Source organism: Symphodus melops, assembly GCF_947650265.1.
Source record: "Symphodus melops genome assembly, chromosome: 16".
Lineage (NCBI taxonomy): Eukaryota > Metazoa > Chordata > Actinopteri > Labriformes > Labridae > Symphodus > Symphodus melops.
In genome coordinates, this window is record NC_136706.1 from 1,863,369 (window position 1) to 1,890,497 (window position 27,129).

Sequence of the window (27,129 nt, forward strand, 5' to 3'; positions counted from 1 at the left end):
AGAGAGAGAGAGAGAGAGAGAGAGAGAGAGAGAGATGAGAGAGAGAGAGAGAGAGAGAGAGAGAGAGAGAGAGAGAGAGAGAGAGAGAATTCTTCATTTCAGACATCTTGGGTTCGGTCACATCAGATGACTCTTCGTGTCTTTAGGCTCAACATCTTATTTTGGCATTTTGTCAAACTCGAGTCAGCCTTGATTTTTTGCAAATCTTCAATGTGGGCTGAACGTTTGGACAATTAAATGTGTGCAAGGGGAGCCTGTGGCACATCATAAGAACATTTCAAGGAAGCAGCCACTAGAGGGCGACAGCAGGCCGGACTCAGCTGCTGACTTTATGTTACTGTCAGTTTTTATAATTTTGCTGAAGCTCTCAGCAGACAGAAACGGCTCCTGTGGAAATCTAAGACGCTCCCCAGACGCTGAGGCGAGCAAACATAAATGATTGTTCCACATGTCAGAGAAACATGAAACACATGTGACGCTCTGTGACCGAGCTGATTGCTCCAGTGGCCGCTCATGTCAAATGGCTTAAGGTTAACCGTTGGCTTCGTTTTTACTGAATAACAGAATTACATAATCACCACGGCCTCTAATTGCACAGTGCAGCAGGCCTATTGGATTTGTATTGTATTGCACATAATAAGTGCAGCTGTTTAGCTTCAGGGAAAATAAAGGGGGCCAAAAATAGATGTATTAGAAAGTATTCCCATATGGTGCATGAATGTGAGGCCGTTTGCAGCTCGTGCAGACGGTCAGAGAGGCAGGAGGATGCAGACCAGTGGAACAATGTGAAACAGAAAAATCAGCTTTTTTTTTTTTTTTTAAAGATGTGATTGTAGAAAATGTTTCACTCAGGCAGAAGCAACACCCAAACTTTTAAGAGTCTTCTAATAAATTTAATACGTTTGATCAGAAGAATAACGACAGTAGAGGTTGGCACTCGGAGACCTTCGGTGGGCGCCAAAGTACACCAGACCAAATTCACATAATGTAGCTTTAAAGCGGTCGAGTTGACTTGAGAACATAAGATACCACCGAGCTTCATGAGACCATCATACTTGTTCTTAAAGGAGCAATATGTAACTCTGACCCCTGGTGTTTAAAATGGGTACTGCAGTCCAAAATCCAAAACTGAGCCGTCCTCCCTCTGTCCCCCTCCTCCTCCTCCTCCTCCTCCTCCTCCTCCTCCTCCTCCTGAAATCCGATGCACGCCAGTTCCAGTTTGCGTGCATTGAAGCTTCAGCACTTCACCGTGACGCGTTTCCTCACTGTCGAGCGATATAGTTCGGTTATTTTACGATTTAATTCAGTAGATGTGTCACCGATCGCTCCTTTAAAGGCGCAGTATTAAAAGGGTAACACAAGACGTGATTGGATGTTTTTAACACCTGTATTGATCACTGAGAGATGCACAACGGGAAAGACGTGCGGGGGGGGAAAAGTGCCACCGGTCGGATTCGAACCCGTCACGCCCGCCTGGAGAATTACAGCCTCCGTTCATGAGGCGCCAGACTTAAAGATCTGAATGTACTTTAGTTTATATTTTCTAGCCGAGCTGAGCTGCAGTGTTAAGTGACAGTGATCTCTATTTAAGCTGTTTTTTTTTAATTATAGTTGACTGTGCCAGCAATAGTGGCATCCCCATTACGTCTTCTGATGATGAGATGAGAGAGGACAGATTTAGTTAAAGAGAGAGAGAGAGAGAGGGGGAGGGAGAGAGAGAGGGAGGGAGGCGGAGCGAGGCTTTACTACAGTGTATGTGTGTGTCGAGGAGGTCGACAGTGAGGAGGAGGAGCGGAGAGGATGCTGGATGCTGAGACGGAGGTGCTGCTGTTTCACTTTGTGTCACGCTGAAGCCGAGCCGAACAACAACACGTCTGACAGGAAGCTTCAGGTAAGAGATTCACACTTCAGATACTTTCATTACATTTTCCTTCGGAGTTTCAGCGGATGTGGTTTTGTAGGAGGGAGAGGGACTTTTAATTCTGCAGCACATATAAAGCATGCCGATTCAAATTCACAGCGTTAAAAAAAAAAAAAAGAGTAGATGCTTCACTGATGATGTTGAACGAGTGAGTGAAGGTTTGTCCTGATGTGTCCCGAAAAGTTTCTCTTCCTTCGAGTAGTGAAACGATTTTTTGAAATGTTTTAAAAAAAAAAACTTCGAGGTGATATCCGTTAAATATGCAGAAGAAAAAAAAACAATCAGTGAAATTGTCCCAACGATACACATCATTGACTTTTCGTGTGTTCATCACATCTCACTCAACGATAGCGGAGGTGATGTGGATTACATAAGACGACTCATTAAGAAGAATCTATTTTCACCTTGATCACATCGATGATGAGAAATCCTTTAATCTCGACACTGTGGAGAACAACATGATTTTGTGATGCCAATTTAAATAATTGATTTATTCATCGGAAAATGCAGAAAAAACTTCAATTCAAAAACCTTTAACATCCTGTTTAAGTGGACAGACGCTGAGGTTTCCCCTCAGCTGCAGTGACGTCGAGCTCAGAGCAGCAGAAGAGGAGAAAGAAAATAATAATCATAAATCTTCAACAACAACAACAACCCAGCCAGCGGGACTCGAGCTTCTCCCTCAGTGTGGACGGTCAGAGACACGTTCACACAGGACAGATTTGATTTCTGCTGTTTTTAGGGGTCAAATGTTGCACATTTCTTCCCTTGAGTAAAACGCTCACATTGAGTGTGTTTTCATGGACTTGAGTATCCTGGGTCGGAGCGTCATCCTGGATTTGATCATATATGGGATACGGTGTTTACCTACACAGAAACCTGCTTCACCAGATCATCGGTTTCTGCATCTTTTTAGAATTTCCATTAATCATGCAAACCTTGGATCACTTTTTTTATATATATATATATATATGCTCTTGAGCGATTAAGCCATCGACTGTATATAATGTGCACGTAGTCTCAGTGATGTCACAGGTCTGTTTTGGAGAAACACGCCAAAGAGGTGGAGCTAAAGCGGGCCAAAGGCCTCCAGGCTGCACAACACAACATGCTACTAGCATGCTAATTTTTTGTCATACTTCATCCATCCAGTGTCTCTCTCACTTTTCACCTTCGAGGTCACTGGGTGCTGGATCCGATCCCAGCTGTCACTGGGCGAGAGGCGAGGAAAACCCCCAGACTGAACACGAGTAAATCACAGGCTAAACTCGATACGGTTATGATCATCAAAATAGATCAAATATTTAAAATAAGTGCTGCAAGTGAGGAAGCCTTGAGTGCTCAGGCCTCCAGACATTCTTTGTGTGTTAATCAGTCATTTTTCTCCACACTTGACTTCAAACATAGACATTTGTTTTGTAGATCGCTAGAAAAATGATCGATCGCAAAGGAAACCGTCACTGGGGGGGGACTGGAGTTACATTTTGATGCTTGTCCACTTTGGACATGTTGAAACGCAGGATGTGAGACGGGGTGTGACTCAGAGACGAAGGGAGACGTTTTGTCCTAATATCCTCGTTCAGCTCCGGAGAAACCCTCGGCGAAGAGGGTGAAGGAGCCTATAACGTGTCATGGCAGCAGTTTAGTGGAGATGGACGGGAAGTGGAGGGAAGGAAGCGTGCGCGTGCGTGCGTGTGTGTGTGTGTGTGTGTGTGTGTGTGTGTGTGTGTGTGAAATTGATTTGCAATGCTACAGCACTCATTTTATAATTTGGTCTCTCCTCCTCAGTCAGATTATTGAGTCCCCCTCTTCTTTCCCATGCTCTGTGTAATCCCGGCTGAATGGCCCTTTTGACCCCCCCATCAGCTGTATGGGCGGCGCTGTGTGTGAGGCGGGTGGGCGCTGGATTACACAGACTGCTGATCTCTCAGGTGCTGACTGATGTGGCTAATGTGCTTGAACAGAAACGCTTCACGCTAGCTCTTCAGTCCCCCGCCTGCTGAACTCGGGGGAATTACCTCCAACTGGAGTGTGTGTGTGTGTGTGTTTTTCTTCTTGACTCAGACGTTCTCGCTGAAGACTTAATTGTCCTTCGTGCTGCATTTTGTAGGAAAAAAAAACGCCTCGTCTGTTAAAGGGAAGGTTCAACCCAATCACAAGAATGTTTCTGCAGGAGGTGACGGACTGGACACCATCACAACGGCTTTATTCTGCATGTGGTCATGACGGTCATTTAAAGCCTTTTAGTCTCTGCTGACTGGCATGAGGGGATTTTTTCACTGTGAATTTCTTGCAGAAAACTGATTCATGGCTGTGCAACTGTTTTCACATCGACGCTCCTGATCCGGCCGTGTTCTCGCCTGTATGTTCACTCTGAAAAAAATCTCCTCCTGGGGAAGTGCGAGTGTAAAATGTGGTGGTTTGCTCCTTCTGCAGAGATCAGGAGTTTCCCTGACAGCCCTGCATGTGGCCTTTTCTTCTCAGACAATACCAATTTTTGCACATGTAGATTTTATTGATGTAAATATTTATCTTATTTTACCTCGTTTTATTTTATTTTACCGTACCTTTTTTATCTACGTTGCACCGTGGGGAGGGGGGGAAACGTAATCTCGATTTCACTGCATGTCTGACATATTTTGGAATTGACAATAAAGTAAACCTTGAACCTTGAACCTTGAACCTTAAAACCTTGAACAAAGAAATCCACCAGATTCAATCAGCTTCACCCCTGAAAAAACTCAAATCTTACAAAAGGTATTTTTTATGGTTTTACACCAAATATAAACCAAGTTCACATCACAGGTCTGGATGAAACGTCGATCATGAAGGTATAAAAAAAAACAGGCTTGATGAATTGCTTTTGCCAGTGCAGCAAGAAAAATGCACGTTAAGTTTCTTGAAGAAAAAAAAAAACCCCCAGACGATCCATCTTTCCTTTTCGAGATGTTTCGACACGTTTGAGTTTCTGCAGCGTGCGTTTTTAGATGCTGAGGTTTCACGTTTTGAAGAGTGTGATAGATGTGAGCTCCCGCTGACCTTTGAGCTTTTCACTTTCAAATGTCATCCCTTCATCACTTTTATCCTCGTTGGACATCTGTGTGAAATCGTGTCATAAAAAGAGATGGCCCCGCCCACTCAGGGAAGAGGCCCCGCCCACTCAGGGAAGCTGCTTGCAGAGGCCTTAAGCCAGAAGAGCAGATAAGAAGAACATGCTTTGTTCTGCAGACTTTTAAAGGGCTGCATGTATCAGTGAAGTCCTGTGTGTGTGTGTGTGTGTGTGTGTGTGTGTGTGTGTGTGTGTGTGTGTGTGTGTGTGTGTGTGTGTGTGTGTGTGTGTGTGTGTGTGTGTGTGTGTGTGTGTGTGTGTGTGTGTGTGTGTGTGTGTGTGTGTGTGTGTGTGTGTGTGTGTGTGTGTGTGTGTGTGTGTGTGTGTGTGAGGAAAAGTCCTCCAGAGTGCTCAGAGACCGAGACATTAAGGGATCGAGACAGAGTCAAGACCACGACCATGAATGAGTAGTTCCCCCTTTACAGAGGCTACAGGCATCAAGAGCGAGCAGCTCTCTCCCTCCCTCTTTTTCTCTCTCTCTCTCTCTCTCTACCTCTCTCTCTCTCTCTCTCTCTCTCTCTACCTCTCTCTCTGATTTCTGTCTCGATCCACTCTCTCGTCTCTTTAATGAAGGTGTACGAAGCCCAAAAAAATAAATCTAAAAATAAATGCTCAGAAGGAGGCAAAATGCATCTGCTGATCATGAAAGGCGTGAAATATGAAAAAAAAAAAAAATGTCAGCACCAAAATCAACCAATGGACACAAATTTAAATATCAAAACTCAGACGTGGATCATTTTAAAAGTTCTTAACTTAGTTAGAAATCAAACTTTTACTCGTTCATCTTTTATCGTCACCTTTACTTCAGTTAAGATTTTAAACTCTTCTTCCTGATTTTAACTTTTTGATTTTAAATATTTTTTAAAAATCGAACGCACACGCGCGCTCCAATTATGACCCGCAGTAAAAGTAAATGTCTTTGCGTTATTGATGGACGATATGTGTCCCGTGTAAGTGGGTGAAATTGCCTCTTCGATCATGGAAGCGAGTCACTGTAAGGGTCAGCTCTATTCGGAGCCAATCCACTTAAGCAATCAATTGAAATTCCTGACTTTCGCATTTTTCCCCCCATTTCTCCGGGTGAGGGCTGTTCCACACGAGCTCATTTAACCGTTTGGGCGCTTGAGATGTACAGTAATTGACTTTCCTCCTCCTCCTCCGATCTGCAGCTGAGACGTTATCGTTCCCTGAGCGCAGCAGGAAACTGCAGATGTGCCTCTCGAACCCGCCGAGGCCTCGCGCTGTGTGACGAGCTGCAAATCACAGGGTGCACGCGAATTGTTCACAGTGAGGGGGAATGATTGGACAGATGTGTGTTTATGTGTGGAAGGGGACACACAGCAGCTGGAGACAGGAAAATGCAGTGACGCTGAAATGTGCCCGAATGTGCACACGCCGATGTCTCCCTTCAACTTCCTGTCAGACTGTTTGGAGCTTCCAGGTTCAAAATGTCTGACACAAACCACGGCCAGTGAGGTTTGGATCAACCGTCCTCTGCAGATCTATCGCGTCTGATTCTACATTAGAAAGAAAGAAAACGAATAGACAAAACCTGCAAATCCAGTCTTCTGGGTTGTCTCCATCGTCCCTGCACACATTTGTTTTCAAGTCAGCAGAAGAAATTCAACAACACACAGAAAGAAAGACTTTGTCAAATTCCAACGTACAATAAACACGACAGATATAAAAGCATTAGCCTTTTAAAAAGGTTTGTTTGTCGAGTGTGTGCGTTCCGATCCGTTCCTTGCACGCTTGGAGGAGGAGGACATTGACACGCACGACGTGCTTCAGGACGGTACGGGGACAACTCTGCTCATGTGAGTGCGTCCTCAAACTCTGAACGTAAAGGACGACTGCGATCAGCCTTAAGTCCTGACTTTTTACAGACACAGTTTAAGAATCCCCGGCCGTGTTCTGACGCCTCGCGGGGAGTCAACAAAACGAAATGAAAACGTCGCACTGTGTTGAGCTGCTTCCTGTTCGTGCAAAGACAGCGTGAGGGACAGGAGGAAGTACATTGTGTTGTTTGGATTGTAAAGCTGCGGTGGTTTCCAGCAACTTGGAGATTTAAAGTGAGACGGGCCTCGTCGTCGCTGACGCCGGGGACGAGAGCGCCGCGCTGCAATTCACTTAAACGAGTGCGACAGAGAAAATCTACAAACGGAAACATTCAGGGTTTTTTTGTTTCTCCGTCTGCAGCTCAATCCGGTCGTTGGATTTTTCTTCCAGCACGTCAGGAAGTGCGCTCGACATCCCGCACGCCTTGAAGAACGACAGGCTGTGACTGTTCAGGAGCTAACGTGTCATCTCGTCCGGCGTGTCTCTCGCCACGTCACCGCAAGAATGTTATGACCGCGCGATCAGCTTGAGCGACGGAGCGTCCGTCCCAGAGGACAAAAAGATCATCTGAATCGTCGTTGGACACTTTCTGTTGTTTCTCCGAGCGGTGAGACGTTGATGATGCTGCCCGTGACACTCTGCATGCTGACGGATGAGCGGATCATATCTGATGACCTCGTTTTCGCCACATGAAGTCAGGACAAAAAAAACAAAAAAACCCTGAAACGTCTCACAGAGAAAGAGAAGAGATCCATTACACAGAGACGATCCGCCTGACCTTTAGCCTTTCTGCTCTGCTCAGCGTTTCCCCCCCCGGTGTATCCACGCACGCACCACGTTCACCATATGTGTGTTTGTTCTCCTGTTTTAGAGCACTCCAATTACTCGCACACGATCGTGCAGATGGCCACAAGCTGCTCATTTTCAGCCTTTCCTCTTCTTTAGGTTTGCACGGATTCGGCAGAGAGGTGACGGGATGCACGGGGGGGGGGGGGGGGGGGGGGGGGAAGCGGTGGAGGATTGAAGGCGGTTCATGGTCATAGCTTTAAGTCAGAGGCAGCGAGGACAGATTCAAATGGATTTTATGGCCGATCTGCTGCGAGATGATTTTAACAGCTTTGAGCGAAGGAGCTGTGAGGCTGAACTCACGCCAAGGGGAGTTCCCTCAGAGGAAACCTTGAGTGTCCACGAGAGGCTGGCTGCAAAGTAAAAGAATCTCCAGTCCACCTTTTTTATTCTGAGCGCCAGCTGCTCGCAGTCGAAAGCATGACGCCTGGACAAAACGCCTTTTCTTCTGTTTGTGCTGATCTCTCTTTTCCAAATGTTTCATATTCCATGCATGTTTGCGATCTACGGATCGCGTCTTGTCCCCACAAATCCTCTTTCCTTCGGGGTCTGATCGGCTAAAAAAAACCCAGATAAAACATAAAAAGTAGCAGACTAGTGTCAGTCATGCAGCGTGTTGTCATAGCGACAGGAAGGAGCATGCAGCGCTTTTCTTCTTCGTGCACAAACTGTAAACGCTGTAAACACTCCCGAGTGCACAGCCAGCACTTTTCTGCCCGGGAAAAGAAAAAAAAACGCGAGGTGGACCCGGGGCCGAAGTTTTTTAGTTTAATGACTCATCCGTCTCAGAGTTGCTCATATTTTTGCGTGTGATTGACAGGTGGGCGTGTCGTCGTTTTATCACAGGAGCTCCACCTCCATGCCTCTCCATATATATTGTATGTAAGGTGGAGATTCAGAAATTCCTAATATGGCGACCCGCTTCGTTGGGTTTCATAATGCCTCTTCAGAAAGCAATGGATGACATCACTGAGAGTGCGCCCATGTTTCATATAAAGGCTATCGTCTGAGCTAAATGCTACGTCAGATTTTCTAACACGCACTAACAAACAACACCGGGGCAATTTGTTCTGCAACGCCGAGGTCTTTCCCACACGCGTGTTTTGTGGTTTAGCCACTTTGTCCAGTCCGCTGTTCTGTCGTTTCTGGACCACTTTGACGTCAAAGCTTTCAGCCGCCACTGCCGGGATTGACGGTTAGATTGCTTTTATGTCCTCGCTTGGCTTTACACTGGATTCATCAGAAGAAGGGGGGGGAGGGGGGGGCTTCTGTGCGTGTCGATGCAAGAGTTAACCATCCCTCGAGAGTCATCACACAGGGGATAAAGTACACGGTGATGCTTCTTTGCAGAACTAAGCTCCATAAGCTGCTTCCTTTTGCAGAGGAGTGTGTGGAGCAGATGAGGAAGGAGAGAGCATGAATGGACGATGATGATGATGATGATGGATGATGATGATGGATGATGATGATGATGGAGGATCGGAGAGAGAAGTGACAGCTGCAGGAGCCGAGAGAGGTGCGGGACGGTTTGGTCGTGGGATGTGCGAGTGTGTAGACGAGATGACGCCGTGTGTTTGAAATGTTCCTAAACGTATTCCGAAGGGAGAGTCGGGACTCCTTGGGGAATGTTCTGTGTACCGTGAGTAACCATTGACTGGGATGAACCTGGCTTTTGTGAGATGACTAACCTCATTTAAAGTCCCAACGACTGATCTCGCACCCTCGAGCAACATTTGTTCTGTCCCACATTTCCTGTCGCTGCACTTCTAAAGCAGAATCGAGGTTCATCTGGTCATTAAGTCCAAAAGTTTCCAAATCATAAAAACGTTGTTCTGTGGCGTTTTTGTGAGTCGATTTAAATGTACTTATTCAGGATGAGGCCTTCGCTATCTCGTGTTTTTCAGCTCTGCTGCACATAAAAACCTGCCAACATCACATCCTGCAAAAAAAATGCTTCGATCATTTCAGGAGGCCGTCTCTGCTCTCTGAGACGATCGCTGTCCCGACAGGAGCGCGAGGACATTTCTGAACCCTTCTTCAACGTTTCTGCCTCCGACTCGCTCGCCTGTCTTTAACCTGGAGTCGTTTGGGCTGATCGGTTTTGACGCTTGGTCGGATTTCTGGCACGCCAGGAGGGCTGGTTGGCTCTCTGTTTGTTTAGCTGTTGCTCATGGCGACCGTCAAAAGATGTCCGACAGGCTGCAGTGAGCCTGTTCTGATAGTCGTAGTAGTTGGAGTTATTAACACGTGGTTTAAAGTCTCGACAGAGGCTGAAATGTTTCTTTAAATTGGTCTTTGATATTACCAAGCTGCCTTTGTTTTTCTTTTTTCTTCTTACTTCAGTTCATTTGACAATTACTGAGGTAAAAAGGTGTCTTATTTACTCTGCAATAAATCGAGGACAACACAGGTCAACGTGGGCGACGCATCTCAGCGTGTAAAAAAACGATTTGGTTTGGCGTTCTCACTTTGCAGGAGGATTCGATGCACTTTTTAAGGGGCTGACTGATGCTTATTTTATGAAGCGTAGGCTCGGTCCCTCTTGTTCTCCCAAAACATGAATATGAAATGTTGAAGGAAAAAAAAAAAAAGCAGTCAGAAGTATGGCGGCCTCTCGGCGTCACAGGAAACACAGGAGGATGACGCAATCTGTCAGAGTCTTCCTCCCCGAAGCGCTTAAACGCTCTTACACAATGTGTGTGTGTGTGTGTGTGTTGCCAGTGTGCTGACATAAATAACGTGTGTTGGTGTGTGGCTCGCCCCGTAGCTCTTAGTCAGCCCACACAGTCTCATGGAGCTCAAAAAAACGCCATCGTTTCCTTTTACTTCACGTCACTTTGCGATGCTTTTTTTTTTTTCTCCACCGGACGGCTGAGCGCTTGTGACAGCTCCTCTCTTTCTCTGTGGGAGGAAATGAGTGTGTGTGTGTATGTGCACTTTTTTTTTTTTTTTCCACGTCATTTTGTACTAATGTTAAAGCCAGTTTGTTTAAGGTCACCATTACAGAAGACCTACTTTACCACACGCCCCTGCAGCTGAGAGACAGACAGTCGGAGGGAAGAGAGCAAAACGTCAAAAGAACCGAAATGAGATCTTTCAATTCGAGAAAACGCCCACCTGTCAGCAAGAGCTAACAAACTGATATACAATCACATCTGCTATCTGTGATTGTTTGCACGCTCAAACATTAAGATCAGATTATTTATCCCTGATGTTCTGTAATTCCTCCCGAAATTGATTTTTTCCGTCGGCTGCAGGAATGTTAATACAAATTAAACCCATCTTTAATTTATCTGACAATAATACGAGGCTGCAAAACTGCTTGTCATCGTTTGGTCGTTAACACCTGGTTCACCTCTGAAGTTATGACCCATAATCCAATATGGACACCCACACACACACCCACACACACACACCCACACACACACACACACAGAGCGAACACAAACACTTGCATGTAAGTACCCCTTCTCCCTGGAGGTCGTTCCGCCCCTCAGTCAACCGGGGCTATAAAACGTGTGTAAATCAGCTGAGCTTCATGTGACCACACGTGTCCTTGGCGTGACCTTTCAACGTGGTGCTTCACAGTGAACCTCATTATCCCCCCGCATCATGGTCGCTCATAATACAGCAGAGTCAATACACTCGACTGTCTGAAAAAAACCCGCTTACGGAGCATTTCAGTCGGTACGATAGAAAAAGACCCAAATCAGCCGTACTGAAGTTAGGAAGCGTGCGACTGCGCCGTTTTATTTTTAAAAAGTAATAAATCGAGGTCAAAACTGACATTAGTCTCTTTAATTAATCGTCTCATGGATCAGTCCGAGCGTCCACTGTGCGAGTTGGCGCCGTTACGTGTAGTTTAGGAAGGCACGACCCGATCAGCTCCTCTCACCTGATTGGATGAATTTATTGCGTCGACCATGACGCACTTGGCGGAGTAACCTGTAGCGACCCGCTAACAGTTAGAAATGTCACATGCACACATTAAAGCTCTCTGACGTTTTGAAGCTGTCACATATCAAAGTGGATAAAAAATATATTTGAATTATTTTACCACCTAGTTCCTTTAAATAAATCTTAAACTGACACGTAACTAATAAAAACTAAAGTCAAATCTTTTGTAACCAACGTCAGGCATGTCTGTTTGATGTGTTAGCATGTTAGCATTTTAGCATGTTAGCAACCGTCTTTCTGCTCACTAGCAGAACAACAACTTCCTCCATCGTCTTCTCAACCTCATCTGTGATAGTTTCCAAAATAAACTTCACCAACTTTAACTCATCAGCAGATTATAAAAGGTTTGTCAAAGCTGATGTGTTCTGGACTCAAACCTCGGCGAGCGTTCGGTTCGGGTTTGTTTCTATGGTGGGGAAGCTTTAAGTCCACGTTTCCTTTTTGGACTTCAGTCTGTTTCTGTTTGGCTCAGATTGTCCTACGACACACGAACGCTGCATGAGGCGCGCTGAGGGGTCGGGGGGGGGCTGAAGAGGGGGCTCATACATCGATAAGCTGTCATGTCTGAACGCTGTGTGTGTGTGTGTGTGTGTGTGTGTGTGTGTGTGTGTGTGTGTGTCCTCTTCACTGTGTGACATTGAGAATCAGAGAGGAGTTTCATGCCCCGCTGATGCAGAGCTCATTGATCTACTGGAAGGCAGCGACTGCTCCGATCGAAAGTCGATTGATCAATCGCACGTGTGTGTGTGTGTGTGTGTGTGTGTGTGTGTGTGTGTGTGTGTGTGTGTGTGTGTGTGTGTTTGCATGTGACTGCGAGGGAAAGAAGCCAGTGACCCTGACTCTTAATTCATGGATAATAGGACGCATCAATCATAGTAAGAGAGAATATGTGCTGACGTTTAGTTTCACAGCTGTCGTCTTTGAGCTTATTTTACATTTTTTAAAAACACATTAAGTTAATTTTCGAGGCGTTACAATAATTCAACTGAAATCCAGCCGGATCTCCACCCAGACTCATCACGCGTGGCGATCACTTTAAGAAGAAGGGCTTCAGTTTGCGAGTGCTTATTGTTCTGTGTTACTGTTGAATTATAAAGTTGACGAGTGAGCTGACGAAGGTTTTAAAACACAATATTCAGGACTTTCTCTTCTTCTACATTTCATGGGATTTACCCAGAGTTCATTGCAAACTTGGTGCAAAAATAACGACACATCGGATGAGCTCATGGTGGGGTACATTTTTTGACGTGTAGCTGACTTGATTGACAGGTGGCCGTGGTGTAACGGTTTGTCAGGAGGCTTAAACCCCGCCTCCTGCTCTCAGCCTGTCGTTAGGCTGACTGATGGTTACGCTGACATCATTTCAAGCATGAGCAGAGAGAATCACTCCCATGATTCCCCGTCGGCCTCTTCGTCATCTTTTTTTTTTTTTTTTAAAGATTTGTTTTTGGCCTTTTGCCTTTATTGATAGAGGACAGTGGATAGAGTCGGAAAGGGGGAGAGAGTGGGGAGAGACATGCGGGAAAGTGGCCACAGGCCGGACGCGAACCCGGGCCGCCCGCGCGAGGAGCGAGGCCTCGCAACATGGTACGCGCGCTGTCGCTGCCGCTGAGCTATCGGCGCCCCCCTCTTCGTCATCTTTGTTATGTTTTCTCACCTCTATGATGTACGCATTAAATCATGATTATAAATTAAAACAACATTTTGATATCTTTTGTTAGATTGGACCAGTTTGTAATTTTCACATGCGGTGCAGGCTCTTTCTGAAATGATTTGATGCATGATGACAAATGTGTGTGTGTGTGTGTTTGAATATGTGTCATTTAGTGAGTGTGTGTGTGTGTGTGTGTGTGTGTGTGTGTGTGTGTGTGTGTGTGTGTGTGTGTGTGTTATTCGTTGACTCACAAGCTGAATGTGTCTGCCATTTCAGAACATTTCCTTTCTGACCCCACCTTTCTCTCTGAAGCCTTCAAGGCACACACACACACACACACACACACACACACACACACACACACACACACACACACACACTGACATCATCAGGCGTCAATCTGTCGGGTTGTCACTTTATCTCCCACGTTGACAGCAGCATCCTCGTGACATTTCCGTGCGTTAGAGACGGGACTCTTTTTTTTTTTTCAGGGAGGAAGAAGAGGAGGAGGAGGAGGAGGGTGAACGGAGAGGATGAAGAGGCGCTGAGCCGTTTAGTGAGTGAGGCATTAAAACGTTCTTACTCAGCACACAGCCTGAGCTCATGTGAAGTTTAATGCTCGGACACACTTCTATAAAGCCTACACTGCCCATTTCCACAATTTCCCAAAGCTTGGGATCAATAAAGTGCATCTACTGTATCTGTCTTCTGACTGCAACAATCTTCCCCCCTTTAAAAACTTTTTAAAGTGCTTGTTCTCCTCCACATGTTCAATGTGCCTGCAGAGAAGGGAACACCGCGCATACATTATTCAAAATGTCCAAGTTTTCCGCCTTTTTGTCCTTGAAATTTTGCTGCATCAGTCAATCAGCGAGGTGTCTTTTCCCGAGCAGCCGGGTGGGACCAGAGGGGGGAGAGGGCGAGGTCGCGCTCTCGTCTTTAACGATGTTCTGGTGAAGAAATAATGAGTGCTCTTCTCCGCAGTGAACAAAAAAAAAAAATGTCTTCAGGCTGGCACATTTCTGACTTCACTCACACATTACAGCTAACACGGTGCAGCCTCAATTAATGGCATTTCCAAGCATATGCAGGACTAACGCTGAGTCTGTGCACTTGGACACGACGTGGCAGATGTTTGGGAATCTTGAGTACCGGAGGCAGAAGAAGAAGCAGAAGCAGTAGGTGTGCTACAGCTGAAATAAATCGTGGCTAATCACATTAGCTCTTCTCAGACCTTTTAAAGGGAGTGCTGCTGCAGACATGGGACTCCGACTGAATTGAATGGGCAATGAAATCTCTGCTGCAGGAGCCGAGTAATGCACAGAGCTGCTGAAGGCTTTTTACAAGCTGAACTCTGGAGTCAGTCACTGATTTGATTCTGGACAGAACATAAAATGTGCTGCAGAATTCAAAACAGAACCAAAGTAAATAAAGCTCTTTCCTGCAGGGTCACCTCGAGACGTTTTTACAAAAAAAGAGCATCATATGGGACAACATGCAAGGAAGGATTTTTCTCCTTTGTATTCCTGTTGTTCACACTTTCTTGCCACTGAGGTGAAGGTTGAACCAGGCCGTGCGTGAATGAGGACGGCGGTGCTGGTTGGGACGATACAGTCCGAAGGTGGAGTCACACATTGTCTCTAAAATTCCTTCTCAGTCTTCCATGAAAAGGTTCAAAGCTTGTGTTCATCCTAAATCCCTCGGAGCCTGAAGCTCTCCTCGTCTTTGTTAATTAATAAACAATCCCTTGTTTGAACTTTGCACCATCACAAAACTTTTACAGACAGACCAAAGAGCTTTGTTGCCTGAAATGCTGACCAGTCGATATTATTTTTTTGTTTCGATGTGGATACTTGTTTATTTCAGTACTTTTCAGCTATTTTATTGGCTTAGCAGCATCCGGAGCCTCATGTCTCATTTGGACACGTTCAACATTAAATGACAAAACGGCACATTTTCAGATTTGCTGCGGTGAAACCTGACGTTCAAATGTTCCTTTGTGAAGCGAACCCTCCGGTGTTGGAGAGCTCCCAGAAGCTGCCTTTTAGCTTTAAAATCACTCGTGTCCAGCTGGCAGAGCGGAGGCAGAAGTCCATGCCAGTTCAAATCAAACGCAGACACACTTTATGAAGCGACAGCGAGAGTCATTCTTATTCCCCCATTGTAATGCAAAAAAAACAATAACGCAGCTACAGCAGTCCTTCCTGTTGGGATTTAAGTTATTTTAAGAAACACATTTCGAGTTTGGCCAACTTTACTTATTTTTTTTCATCCCAAAACGATACAACACTTCAGTGCTGAATCATCGCAGTGTTTCTCTTTTGATAAATCTGCTGCATGCCTTCGGAGCTCCAGTCGTGTTTTTGATGTTTCCAGAAACACTGTGGAGACGTGTGTGTGTATCTATTTTTAATTAAGAGTCACGCAAGATTTGATCAAAGAAGCTTTATTTTGTTTGCATGCATAATAATGAGCAGAATGCCTTTAGGCTGCACATGCAAGTAAAGACCCAGCTACACCTACACACTTAATGATGAAGATGAAGATATTTAGGAGGATTTTGATGCTGATTAGAACTCTTAAGAATGCTGTGCTCTGTCTCTGGTCACTTCCTGTCAGCGCCTGAGGGTCCGATCGGACTTAAAGCTGTTTGTTTGTGCTTCCTAACGTTGTTTCCTCCTCTCTAGATCCTTGATTGTGTTGTACTTACTCTCTGATGTCGGTAAAAAAACGTCTCCTTAAACGAGCTGTGGAATTGTAAATGATGTGGACAGCTTTGTCCACAGGGGGCGCCAAAATCCACACAAACAGAAAGTTCCTGCTCTATGAGGATGTTCGGGGCCCCTCAGGCTGCTGGAGCGGAATAAATTCAGTGATATTCATGACGTATCGTTTTGTTAAAGCTGAGATGTGTATTATTTGAAAGTTTAGTCATCATGTAACCCGCGCGTGTGTTATCGTGTGTGACACTTCCTGTAGTTGCTCAGCGTTGCTTGAAGTCCAAAATGTTTCCAGCTTTGCTCCTGTCTGCAGATTTCAGCGTCTTTATCTCCTTCGTTATGCACTTTTTTTTTTTTTTTTTTGGAGTTAGTGGCCTTTTGTCCAAGCGTCACTTTTACTTTGCACGCCATTTACTCTCTGTGTGCCTTTTTTTTGTGTGTGTGTGTTTGTGTGCGTGCGTTTGTGTGCGTGCGTTGGGGTTTAGGATTAGGTGGACGATGAACATGTCTGGCGGGCCCCTGGGGGAGGATCTCACGGATGAGGAGAAGGAGATCATCAACAGTGTGCTGGCACGGGCGGCCATGATGGAGAGCATGGAGCAGCAGAGGATCGAGTGAGTGGAATCTGTTTTCTCAGCGTCACAGAATCACATCAGTGAAACACACACACACACACACACACACACACACACACACACACACACACACACACGCTCGCTGAGCTGGATGATTTTCGTGGTGTAAAACCTGTGCTTTCTGTGCGTCCGCGCTCTCATTACTTCGCAGGCGTCTCTCCAGCCGGCTGGATAACATCAGGAAGACGGCATGTGGGGACGGACAGTCGCAGTGTCTGCTGTGTGGAGCGTCTTTTGGACCGCAGGGGGTCACAGCTGTCCTCTGTGTGCAGTGCAAAAACGTAGGTGCAAGCCGGCAGTCTTTCTGCTTCAACAAGCACAACACTTGTTCTTAGAGGATGAGATGCAGGTGAATATTAGGACCAAACCTTTAAATGAAATCAGTGTACAAAGAGTAGCGCTGACAGATGTCAGAGAGAAAAGACAAGACTAGGCCCCGCCCACACGGCCGTTTTGGACGCCCCTGGGTTTGCCTGATATGAGAGCAGTTATCAGGTCAACAGGTGTTGCAGCGATGGAAGCGAATAAAATAACAAACTCCCTTTCTCTGATTTCTCTCATGCTCGGCTCTAATCCTTCGCCATATGTGTGCACCCCTCAGCAGGGACAGATTTGTGTTTCTCGTTTTTTTTCTCCACTGTTGTGTAGCTGTTAAGTGGTTTCCTTTCGGCGGTGAGCGCTCAGTGGGTCATACGCTAACATGTTCTGACGTACGCGGTGTCCTTCCTGCTCTTTACATCACGTCACTGCTCTCAATAACTCCACACGGCGAGGTTAATGCTATCTGAACTGTAAAGATCTGTGTGCACCTGCCATCGTTATGATTAAGCTCCTGTGCATGCGTGCATGTGTGTGTGTGTGTGTGTTCCTTATGAGCGTGTTTGCCTTTTTGTTTTGCAGCACATGTGCAGCAAATGTGGGATTTTCAGCAACAGCAGGTCGAGTCCTGTGTGGCTGTGCAGAATCTGCAACGAGCACCAAGAGGTGAGGCGGGGGAGGGGGGGAGGGGGGGGATATAAAGGTTAGAGCGGGTTTGATAGAATCATAACAGCTAAATTATGCCATTATGTCTTTTTTTTTCCTGCAGCTTTTTTTGTGATCTGAACCATTTTGTGCTTTTTACAGCCTCTCTGAAATGCATTTCGCTGCCCAGCGACCTGGAAAATTATCCTCCATTGATACCAGCTCAATATAGAAAAACGAGTTCTAGGCAGTGATTTATTTCAACATTGTTTAATTATAAACCCACAGATAGTATATGGATTATTATGATGGTACATAAAGCATGCAGTCGTACAATGCCGTTGTGACTTTGGTTTGTTTTCCGTTCTGCGCCTCGGGGAGATCAGACTCTTTAAATAAATGCTCCCTCCTGTCAGTCACATGCTGAAATACTACTGTGCAAAGCTTTGAATATAACGCCGTCATGTCTGTGACAATAACATAAAAAAAAAAACGAGGAATGAGCCCAAAATTTTTATAGTTATAAAAAATCTGATCGATGAATTTTCACAATACACACAAAAAAAACATTGACACGTACGTCATCTTTGAAGCGCTTTTGTTCAGAGAAGATAATGTAAAAAAAAAAAAAAAAGCTGTAGTACCACTTTTATCCACTAGAAGCAGGCTGGAAACAAGTCAACATGTTTGAATTACAAGTACATTAAGTTGAGTTTAGTGGCGACCTCGTAACTTTCAAATTTCATTTGAAGCGTCAGTGGCATTTTTTGGCCACTTGGGGGCAGCAAAAACATCGACATGTAATTTGTGTCTCAATGGAAGACCGAGCTTTCCTAGCCCACATAAACATCTCGGGCTGAAAGGGAGGATTCCCTGTTCCCGTCGTTTTTTATTAATTGCCACCAAAGTTGCCTAGCAACCTCAACAGATTCACCAGAACTAGCTAACACAAGTCAGGTTGCCTAATTGATCCGATTCTGTTAAAGATGATGAGAATCTTCAAAGCAAAGCCTTGTTTGTTTTTGTTTTTTAATCATTATTAATTCATCGGGTGTTTCTGCAGGTACAGAAGCGGTCCGGAGCGTGGTTCTTCAAGGGGAGAGACCAGCAGAGTCTGCCTGCCGCCCTCCCTCTCTCCGGTTCTCGACAGTCCAGCATCGAGAACAGCTATGGTCCAACAGGTCACAACGGATCACAGGAGTCAACACGACACCAGGGATACGGTAGAGCATACGAGGAGTTTACATTTTAAAGTAATCGACAGATTACTTAGTCAATGTTGAAAATTAAAAATCCAAAATCTGACATTCACAGGTCGACTTTGCCGTGTACAGCTAAAAGTTAGTCTGCATTCTAAAACTGCAGACTAACATGCTGCCTTATACACTCTCAAACAGCTCTTACTGCCTCCTAACCTTACCGCTAGTTTGCTGTTAGCAACATATTAAACTACAGGCAACATGCAAGCTGCGAACCTCCGGTCCAGAAAAATGAAGCCAATGCAAAAGTAGCAAAATCCTGCAGTGTCTCGAGTGTCCACTAGAGGCAGCCTACAGGAACTCACAAACACACCACAGCCAAACAAAAACATTTTTTGCAGCATAAATTAACATGTTTACAGCCTGGTACAAAAAAACAAAATAATTCTGATCAGTGATTGTCGTCACTGGCTCACGCTGTACAGAGGGTGTTTTTTTTAAACGACTCCGTCTTGATTTTGAAAATGATTCGTGTTATCTATAGTTAGGCGCAAAGCTGACCTGATTGACAGGTGGGAGCAAAACAACGGTTCGTCAAGAGGCTGAAAACCCGCCTCAGCTCCCCCTCCCAACCTGTCCGTTAGGCTGACTCAGAGTTAGGATGAGACAGAATTTCCAGCATGATGGCTGCTGCCGATGAGCCTCCAGCGCCCCCTGCAGGAACAGATGGGTGACGTCACTCAGACATTAATATTTAGAGTCTATGGTCACATGACAAACTTCTGGTCTGAGCTATGTTTGAAAAGCAAGCGTCAAGTTCCATATAAGTCAACAACAACATTCATCCATTCATTACTAATACAGCTACCCAGTCATTTTAATTTAATTTTTAACGGCATGTAAACCGTGTACTTTGCACTTTCAGCACATTCTGACCCTGAAATTTCTCTATTTTGACTTTTCTTCTTTGACTCTCAACACGTACGGTCGTATTATTGCTCAAACTTATTCTTCTGCTACCCATAGTAACATAGTAATAGTTCACATCGAGGAGCTTTGAGTGCAGCAGCAGCACCTACAGCAGCTGTTTTTTGGGCGGCAGTGATGTTGGTCTTTTGTCTCGGTGCAGAGAATCAGCAGCAGCAGTCCTCTGGGTCAGAACAATTGGAGCAGACAGCAAGAACAACAGCTGACAGCTATAATGAGAGTCAGACTTGTCCACCGGCTGTAATGAAGACCGAGAGACAAGTGTTGGCCTCCAAACCACCGCGGGCAAACGCCCAGCCAGCTGCCCCCACCACAGGTAAAGTCACACTGCTCTTTCCAAAAATAACACGAATGCTGTGGGGCTGATTTCAGCGTTAACAACAACATACACAAATGTTGTTTCATTCTGAATTTCACAGCTGCTTTGTTGTCTTGTTTGTGTCGCCAGCTCCTCCTGCAGATGTGGGAAACAAACTCCCAGAGAAGGCGGCGACGTTTTCCCCTTCAGCTGTCGAGGAAAAAAGACCACCTGTTGTCTCCAGCTCCATTTCATCAAACCCTCCTACGAGCAGAATTATTCCACCTGCTAATCCACCGGTCAACAACCCCGCTCCCTCGAGACCGCCACCAGATCGAACAGAAGAAGACGACAACGACTACGACTCAGATGACGCCAGTAAGACGGATTTTGCCCCTTAAACAAAACGTCTAACCGGAGGCAAAGAGAGATGTTTACTTTCATCCGATTTAGCTCACTTTGAATAAGAACAACTCCAGCTCATGCGCCTACAGCCGATAAAGAAGTTCTCATAGAAGCAGTGAAGAGAAACAAATCGATGTTTATCTGTTTCAGCGGACAATGGCTCACAGAGCTCATAAAAGTCGGGATGTCACTTCTCCCTCTCATGTGTTCCTGTGTTTTTATTTTTACAGCAACTCTGGGCTCTCTGGAGTTCAGTCTCCTTTACGAGCAGGAGAACCACAGCCTGCACTGTTGCATCGTTAAAGCCAAGGTAATAACAAGAACACAAACTAGAGAAAGAAGGCAAAAAAAAAAAAACATAAAAAAAATAAGATATGACGAAGTGGCTATCCCGTGTTGCAAAGAGAAGCAGGTGCAGATGTGCAAAAACCCTGCAGTTCATCGAGTGTCCACATGAGGCAGGCTCCAGAAGGACAGGAAGTCACATACACACCCCATTTAAAAAAAAAAGAAAAAATCCTGTTTTTACAGGAGACCTCGCACTCACATCTCTCTGTTGAGAAATTGTGTAGAAACTTGACGGATTCAGGAGACTCACATGTCTTGAGTTGAAGACGTTAATAAAACGCTCGTGAGGAGAAACGACATTAACAGCACACGTGTGATACAGCGTCTTGCTTACCGTCCCATCGGCTTTGTATTTGTCCTGAAGATTGGTGCTAAAGTCAGGGTCACATTAACCTACAGTACCTACTCTACGTAAATCTAGAATATAATAAGACAATTATGAGCAGACACCAAGTCTACCAAACAATCCAGATATGATCAGCTCTGACTGTCCCCCAGCAGCAGGAACAACATCTATAATGTTGGTACATCTAAATAGATCCATCATACTCTCCATTAGTGCAGGTCCACAGGTCCCGTTTGTGTGTGTGTGTGTGTGTGTCTCTCAATGATGATTTTCCCCATTGGGGGATTATTGAACCTATGTAGCAACAAAAGCAGAATGTAAGATACCAAACACCAATACCAGACAAGATGGGGAAACCAAAGAGCAGGCCAGACAGGGATTGACCTATTTTTTAGCAATATGACAGATTCACTCCAAAAATGAAATGCGTGGAAGATCGCTGCAGAATGAACTGAGTGTAAAGTTGTCTTGGGAGCGTATCTAAATTATTTCTCTTCACGTGTCTCAGGGTTTAAAGCCGATGGACTCAAACGGACTCGCTGACCCGTACGTGAAGCTGCACCTGTTACCCGGAGCCAGTAAGGTACAGTAAATGTAAATGACATCTTCAATTCGACGGGGTGGTTTGTCACAGTTTTGGACTCTTCGAATTGTTTTTAGCCAAACGCTGATGCAGTGCAGAGAAACGTCGTGTTCAATGATCTCATATCAGCACACAGCTTGAGAACAGTGTGTAGGAGTGTGTTTATTCAATTTGAGATGCACTGAAATGACTCCACGTCGTGAAAAACCCATCAACTTATTTTAATGGCTTCAGATATAGGGGAATGATTTATGATGTGTCACGTTGGGTTATTTTCTTGACTGAACATCTTACTCTCTCGGAAACAGAACAGTGTGCTTGCTTCAGGGCCAAACTGTTTGACACGACCAGCATCAATTTATTTCTGAGAAATACCCCCCACTGAGATATCCTGTCTTACTTTCCTCTCTTTTTTTAATCGTGGACGTCTTCTGTTGTGTGTTTTGACTCCTCAGTCTAACAAGCTTCGAACGAAAACTCTTAAAAACACTCTAAATCCAGTGTGGAATGAGACGCTCGTCTACCACGGTATTACAGCTGATGAAATGTCACGCAAAACCCTCCGGTAAGACTAACCTTTCCTTCAGTTGTTCCACTAAAAATGCTGCAGGAATGAGTCTTGAAAGGATCCTAGTTTGAAATAAGAGCGAAGCTAGCTGCAGATTTGCCAAGCAGGCCTCGGAGCGCTCAGTACGAGGACCTCTGTTTCTCTGTCTTTAGGCTTTCTGTGAGTGACGAGGACAAGTTTGGACACAACGAATTCATCGGAGAGACTCGAGTCGCCCTGAAGAAACTGAAGTTTGATCAGAAGAAGAACTTCAGTGTTTGTTTGGAGCGAGTGATCCCGGTAAGCCTGAGGACGACACTCAGTCACAGAATGAAACAGAATACTGCACATGTCACAACTCAGGGCACACATATCTCAAACAAACACTTTGGAGCTACTATCTTGGAAGAAATTGCATTTCTGTGAAATGATATAATGATTCTTAAATGTAATTTACTCATGGGATGAAATAACAGATAGCCTACAGGCTCAGTAACCTTTGCATAAAGAAATAGAGGTGACCAGCCAGCTTCGGACAGAGTCACATGCTTGGCCAAGAAATGGTTTAACAGGTTTACCAACAAGATTTTCATAAGATTTCGATTTGCCATTTGGTTGGGTTTTCTTAGCTTCAGCCAAAGCTAGGCAAGGCTAGCAGTTTCTCTGTGTCACTAGTCTTTATGCTAAGCTAATTAAACTGACTCCTGAATGTAGCTTTGGTCATGAAACTCCCAGGAACCAGGGGTTCAGGAAGTGCTATAGCAATCATTACATTAGCCATTGTACTGCTGGAGTCTTTCAATGAGATATATCATGTTATTATTAATGACATTTTAAAGTGGCTAACAAACTGATAGCATGTAGCTTCATTCAAAGCTTGGAGTGAATAAGAATATTTCCCCACATTTGATACCATTTCATACCTTAGCCTTACCTTATAAAGGAAGGCATGATGATAGTGATGCTAGTGAGGATGATGGAGATTCAATTGTTTGTACTGGTTAACTCTCTTTACAGGTGAAAAAAGCTGTCGGAGGACAAGCCCGTGGAATGGCGCTCTATGAGGACGACGTAAGACCCTCGAATAAATCTGCTACCGTCTCACTGTGCATTGGATATTTTGACTTCCAGCAGCTTACAGATCAAGGTCGACTACATTGTCTTTATTTAAGAGAGAGTCCAGGAGTGTGCAATAAAATGGAAAAAGAATCCAAGCATTGGCGAGAAGTAAGAAAAAAAATCACCAATCGGTAAATTCCCAATTGCGAGCTAACCTCTTATTTTATTCTTCATGGACGACCACACAAGACCTCATCTGAGTTCATAAAGGTTAAGTGTTTTTAGGCTGAGATTTAGCCGTATGGAATTTGCTCATAGCAACAAAATGTAAATGTCAAAACCATATATTACATAATAACATATATATGAAGATGTTCACTTAGCGCATGCATTATCCTCCATTAGAGGCATTATGATAATCATGGTGTAATCCCTACTGATATGTCTAAAGGAGCATTAGGATCAGTAAAATGACTGTGACGCGTGTTTGTGTGTTTGCAGCAAGGTGAAGGTGATGACTCCGAGGAGAGGGGTCGTGTCCTTGTATCTCTGATGTACAACAGCCAGCAGGGTCGTCTGATCGTGGGCGTGGTACGCTGTGCCCATCTGGCGGCCATGGACTCCAACGGATACTCTGATCCTTTCGTAAAAGTGTACGTACTTCACTTAGATGAACCTTTGACAGACAAGGCACCTTTACAATTTTTTTGTTGAGGTGTTAAGCCAGACAAAAGAGATCAAATCATTGAAATGCTCAACCTAACTTTCAGCCAATATTTCAATAGATAAAAAAGTTGGAGCTTAAAGTTCCTGGCAAACATCTACGATGTGTCCACCTGTCAGTCCACTAAGCCCCGCCTGAAAAAAATCAGCAATGTGCAGTTTCACCCAATAAACAAAGGAACTAAACTACAATTATTTCTTTTGAACCATGCTCTTCATTTCTGCTATAAAAAATACATTTAAACATTTAAGCTAATCTGAATTCTTTGTCTTTGGAGCCTGCCTCAAGTGGACATTTGAGGAACTTCACTAGTGGTTGCAGATTTATCAGACATCTTTTGAGATTATAGTTAAGGAAAATTAACTTACTGAACAATTTGCTATTTTGGGTTCAACTGAGAGAAGATCTTTTTTGTTGATAAAAGTGCAATAGCTTAGCTTAGCATATTATAGCTAAGAGATTTAAAAAGGGGAAGCAGCTAGCCTGGCCAGCTGTAGCTTCTCCGAAGCAGATTTGTTTTATCCTTGGAAAACGAATAGTTAAAGAATGACATTTTATGTTTACAAAGACTAGACTAGCTCTCCATCCCAGTCTTTGCGCAATGCTAAGCTAACTGTCTCCTGGCTTTAGCTTCATGGATATTAAAAGAAAAAAACTATTTCCTATTTGTTGTTAAAACTATGACTATTACATCTGTCGTTAAAGCTTCATCTGTATTTATCTATGACTCCGGCCTCATTGTGTGTTGTAGATGTCTGAAGCCAGATATGGGGAAGAAAGCCAAGAACAAGACACAGATAAAAAAGAAGACCCTTAACCCAGAGTACAACGAGGTCAGTGGTTTTTTTAAAACTCTTGCTCCGAACTTACTCAACCGGATTTAACTTTAAACATTTTGCAATAAACTCGCTGTCTTTCAGGAATTCGGTTACGAAATCAAGCATGGCGAGCTAGCCAAGAAAACCCTTGACATCTCCGTCTGGGATTATGACATGGGGAAATCAAATGACTTTATTGGTAAGTTCCGATCTTGAAATCAAAGTCTCCAGTTGGCTGGCTCTCCGCTTAAGACCAAAACGATCCCACAACAGTCAGAAGAATTGGTGTTACATTTGGTAGAGACGTCCAGGTGATCAATTCATGTGACTTGATTTCATATTTTGACCACAAACACATTTTAAGGACTTCCAAATCAGGTGTCTTAAAGTGGTTTCTCACTTGGCACCAGAATCCACACAAACTAAAAGATCACTTAAAAAAAATCCAGCCTTCTCCTGCAAAATATATTTTCAAAAATGCAACTTAATTTACAACTTAAATGTTGATTTATGAAGCAGCCATCTTGGATTTTAAATATTGGTTATTCAAGAATTTTTGAAGTTGAGTTTTGACATCTTCAGGAGGCGTTCCTGATTATATCTCCACTAGTATCTGAGTATTTCTGACTTCCAAGATCCAATCAAATGCTCCATTATTTTCAATCAACTGGACCCATTATTTAAACTCTGTCATCGACATTTGCATTTTTTTCTCTTTGCATTGTGAATCACTCGTACGTACGTTCCTCCCTGTCCCTCCAGGTGGATGTCAGCTGGGCATCCAGGCCAAAGGAGAGTGTTTGAAGCACTGGTACGAATGCCTCAAGAACAAAGACAAGAAGATTGAACGTTGGCATGTTCTGCTAAACGATAACACGGCCATGTTTGAGGATTGAAAACGTCTTCCCTTCTCCTCCTTATTATTGTTCTCCCTGTGGAATATTCTCTCCCTGTTAACATCGGCAGACTGATATTATCCCTTTTGCTTTTATGTCAGTGTACAAGCTACATATCCAGTAGTTTTCAGGTGACCAACATGGATGTGCATAATGCTCTTTTTCAATGAGGAGCGATCCCAAAACAAAACCGGGAAGCTCGCATTTTCACTGGTATTATAATATAAGTTATATGATATTATTAAACCCTAACCTGACATGCTGTGGTGACTGATCAAAGAGATTATACTCATGTTTTATGGAGGAGATTATCATTGTCATAAAGTCAGTATGTCGTAAAGCCTCCACGTTTACACACGACTGAGGGGATTTCCCACCTCTCTGACCCGTCGTCCGACCCCACCTGTGCTCTTCTCATATGAGATCATGACGTGTGCTATCAGCTGATCTGTGTGACCACATTGTTGACTGTTTGCATCACAAAAAAAACATCCATTTTGCTTGTGTAGTTGTGCATAAATAATGTGCATTATGTTTTCTTTGAATGAGGACGTGCGGTTACAGAAATGATGTGATAACATGATGCTCTCATTGTCACCTGTGCATGTGTGTCCCTCTCTAAAGGCCTACAATGCTTCTGCATGGTGTTTTAATTGTCAAGAATTCATTAATGCAACTTAAAGCAGAAATATTCCTCTGGATGTAGATTTGATGAATGCATTTCGATGCCAGGTGAAACGATTTGCGCACATTTTCAGCCAAATATTCAACATTTTACTCCCTGATGTGTATTCATATCGGTGCATGTCTTAACTCATGTTGTAGCAAACACTAATAAATAAAGGCATCATGGCACTTCCTCTTTGCTCCTCTGCTGGCTTGATTTGTGTTGTGACATGGCAGCAAACTTTGTTTGAATCAGGCGAGGTTTGGACCAATCAGCTGAGGCAGACACGCAGCAGAGAAGTTATGAACTTTGACTTCTCTTGATAAAAAAAAAAACTTGTCTTTGGTTCAAGTGGGTGAAAGTTGATGTACCCTGTACACTCTGAAAAAAGTCTGTCCTTGAATTTAAGCAAAAGACATCATCTACCTTTCATCCTCTTTGGTGATGTTTCATAACGCAATAGAGAGGGCTTAAATTTGAAAAGAACAATCAATACAGCTTATCTAACTTCACCCTGAGACCTTCAGACAGCTGAACTGACATTACTTGCACATTTGCTGCAGCTTTAAAACTCTTTAAAGTATCTCGTTAGTTAAACAAAAAGTGAT

At 44.2% G+C, this 27,129-nt stretch overlaps 1 protein-coding gene across 1 annotated transcript; it reads left to right on the forward strand.

Moving 5' to 3' along the window:
- Positions 1–1,878: 1,878 nt before the first annotated feature.
- Positions 1,879–26,716, forward strand: rph3aa (rabphilin 3A homolog (mouse), a). The gene is made up of 16 exons (XM_079364121.1): positions 1,879–1,891; positions 16,532–16,660; positions 16,833–16,962; positions 17,582–17,665; positions 18,708–18,867; positions 19,946–20,146; positions 20,279–20,506; positions 20,764–20,843; positions 21,736–21,810; positions 22,266–22,375; positions 22,531–22,657; positions 23,375–23,428; positions 23,918–24,069; positions 24,892–24,973; positions 25,061–25,157; positions 25,721–26,716. Exons 2-16 carry the CDS (start codon positions 16,545–16,547, stop codon positions 25,852–25,854), a joined length of 1,830 nt encoding a protein of 609 aa, XP_079220247.1. The 5' UTR covers positions 1,879–1,891; positions 16,532–16,544; the 3' UTR covers positions 25,855–26,716.
- The last annotated feature ends 413 nt before the right edge of the window (positions 26,717–27,129 follow it).

Bases quoted from the DNA above. Each gene is read 5' to 3' on its own strand.
- rph3aa (XM_079364121.1), top strand. From the start codon at position 16,545: ATGAACATGTCTGGCGGGCCCCTGGGGGAGGATCTCACGGATGAGGAG. The intron at 22,376-22,530 runs GTAAGACTAACC...CTCTGTCTTTAG, and splicing joins ATGTCACGCAAAACCCTCCG to GCTTTCTGTGAGTGACGAGG. The intron at 22,658-23,374 runs GTAAGCCTGAGG...CTCTCTTTACAG, and splicing joins GTTTGGAGCGAGTGATCCCG to GTGAAAAAAGCTGTCGGAGG.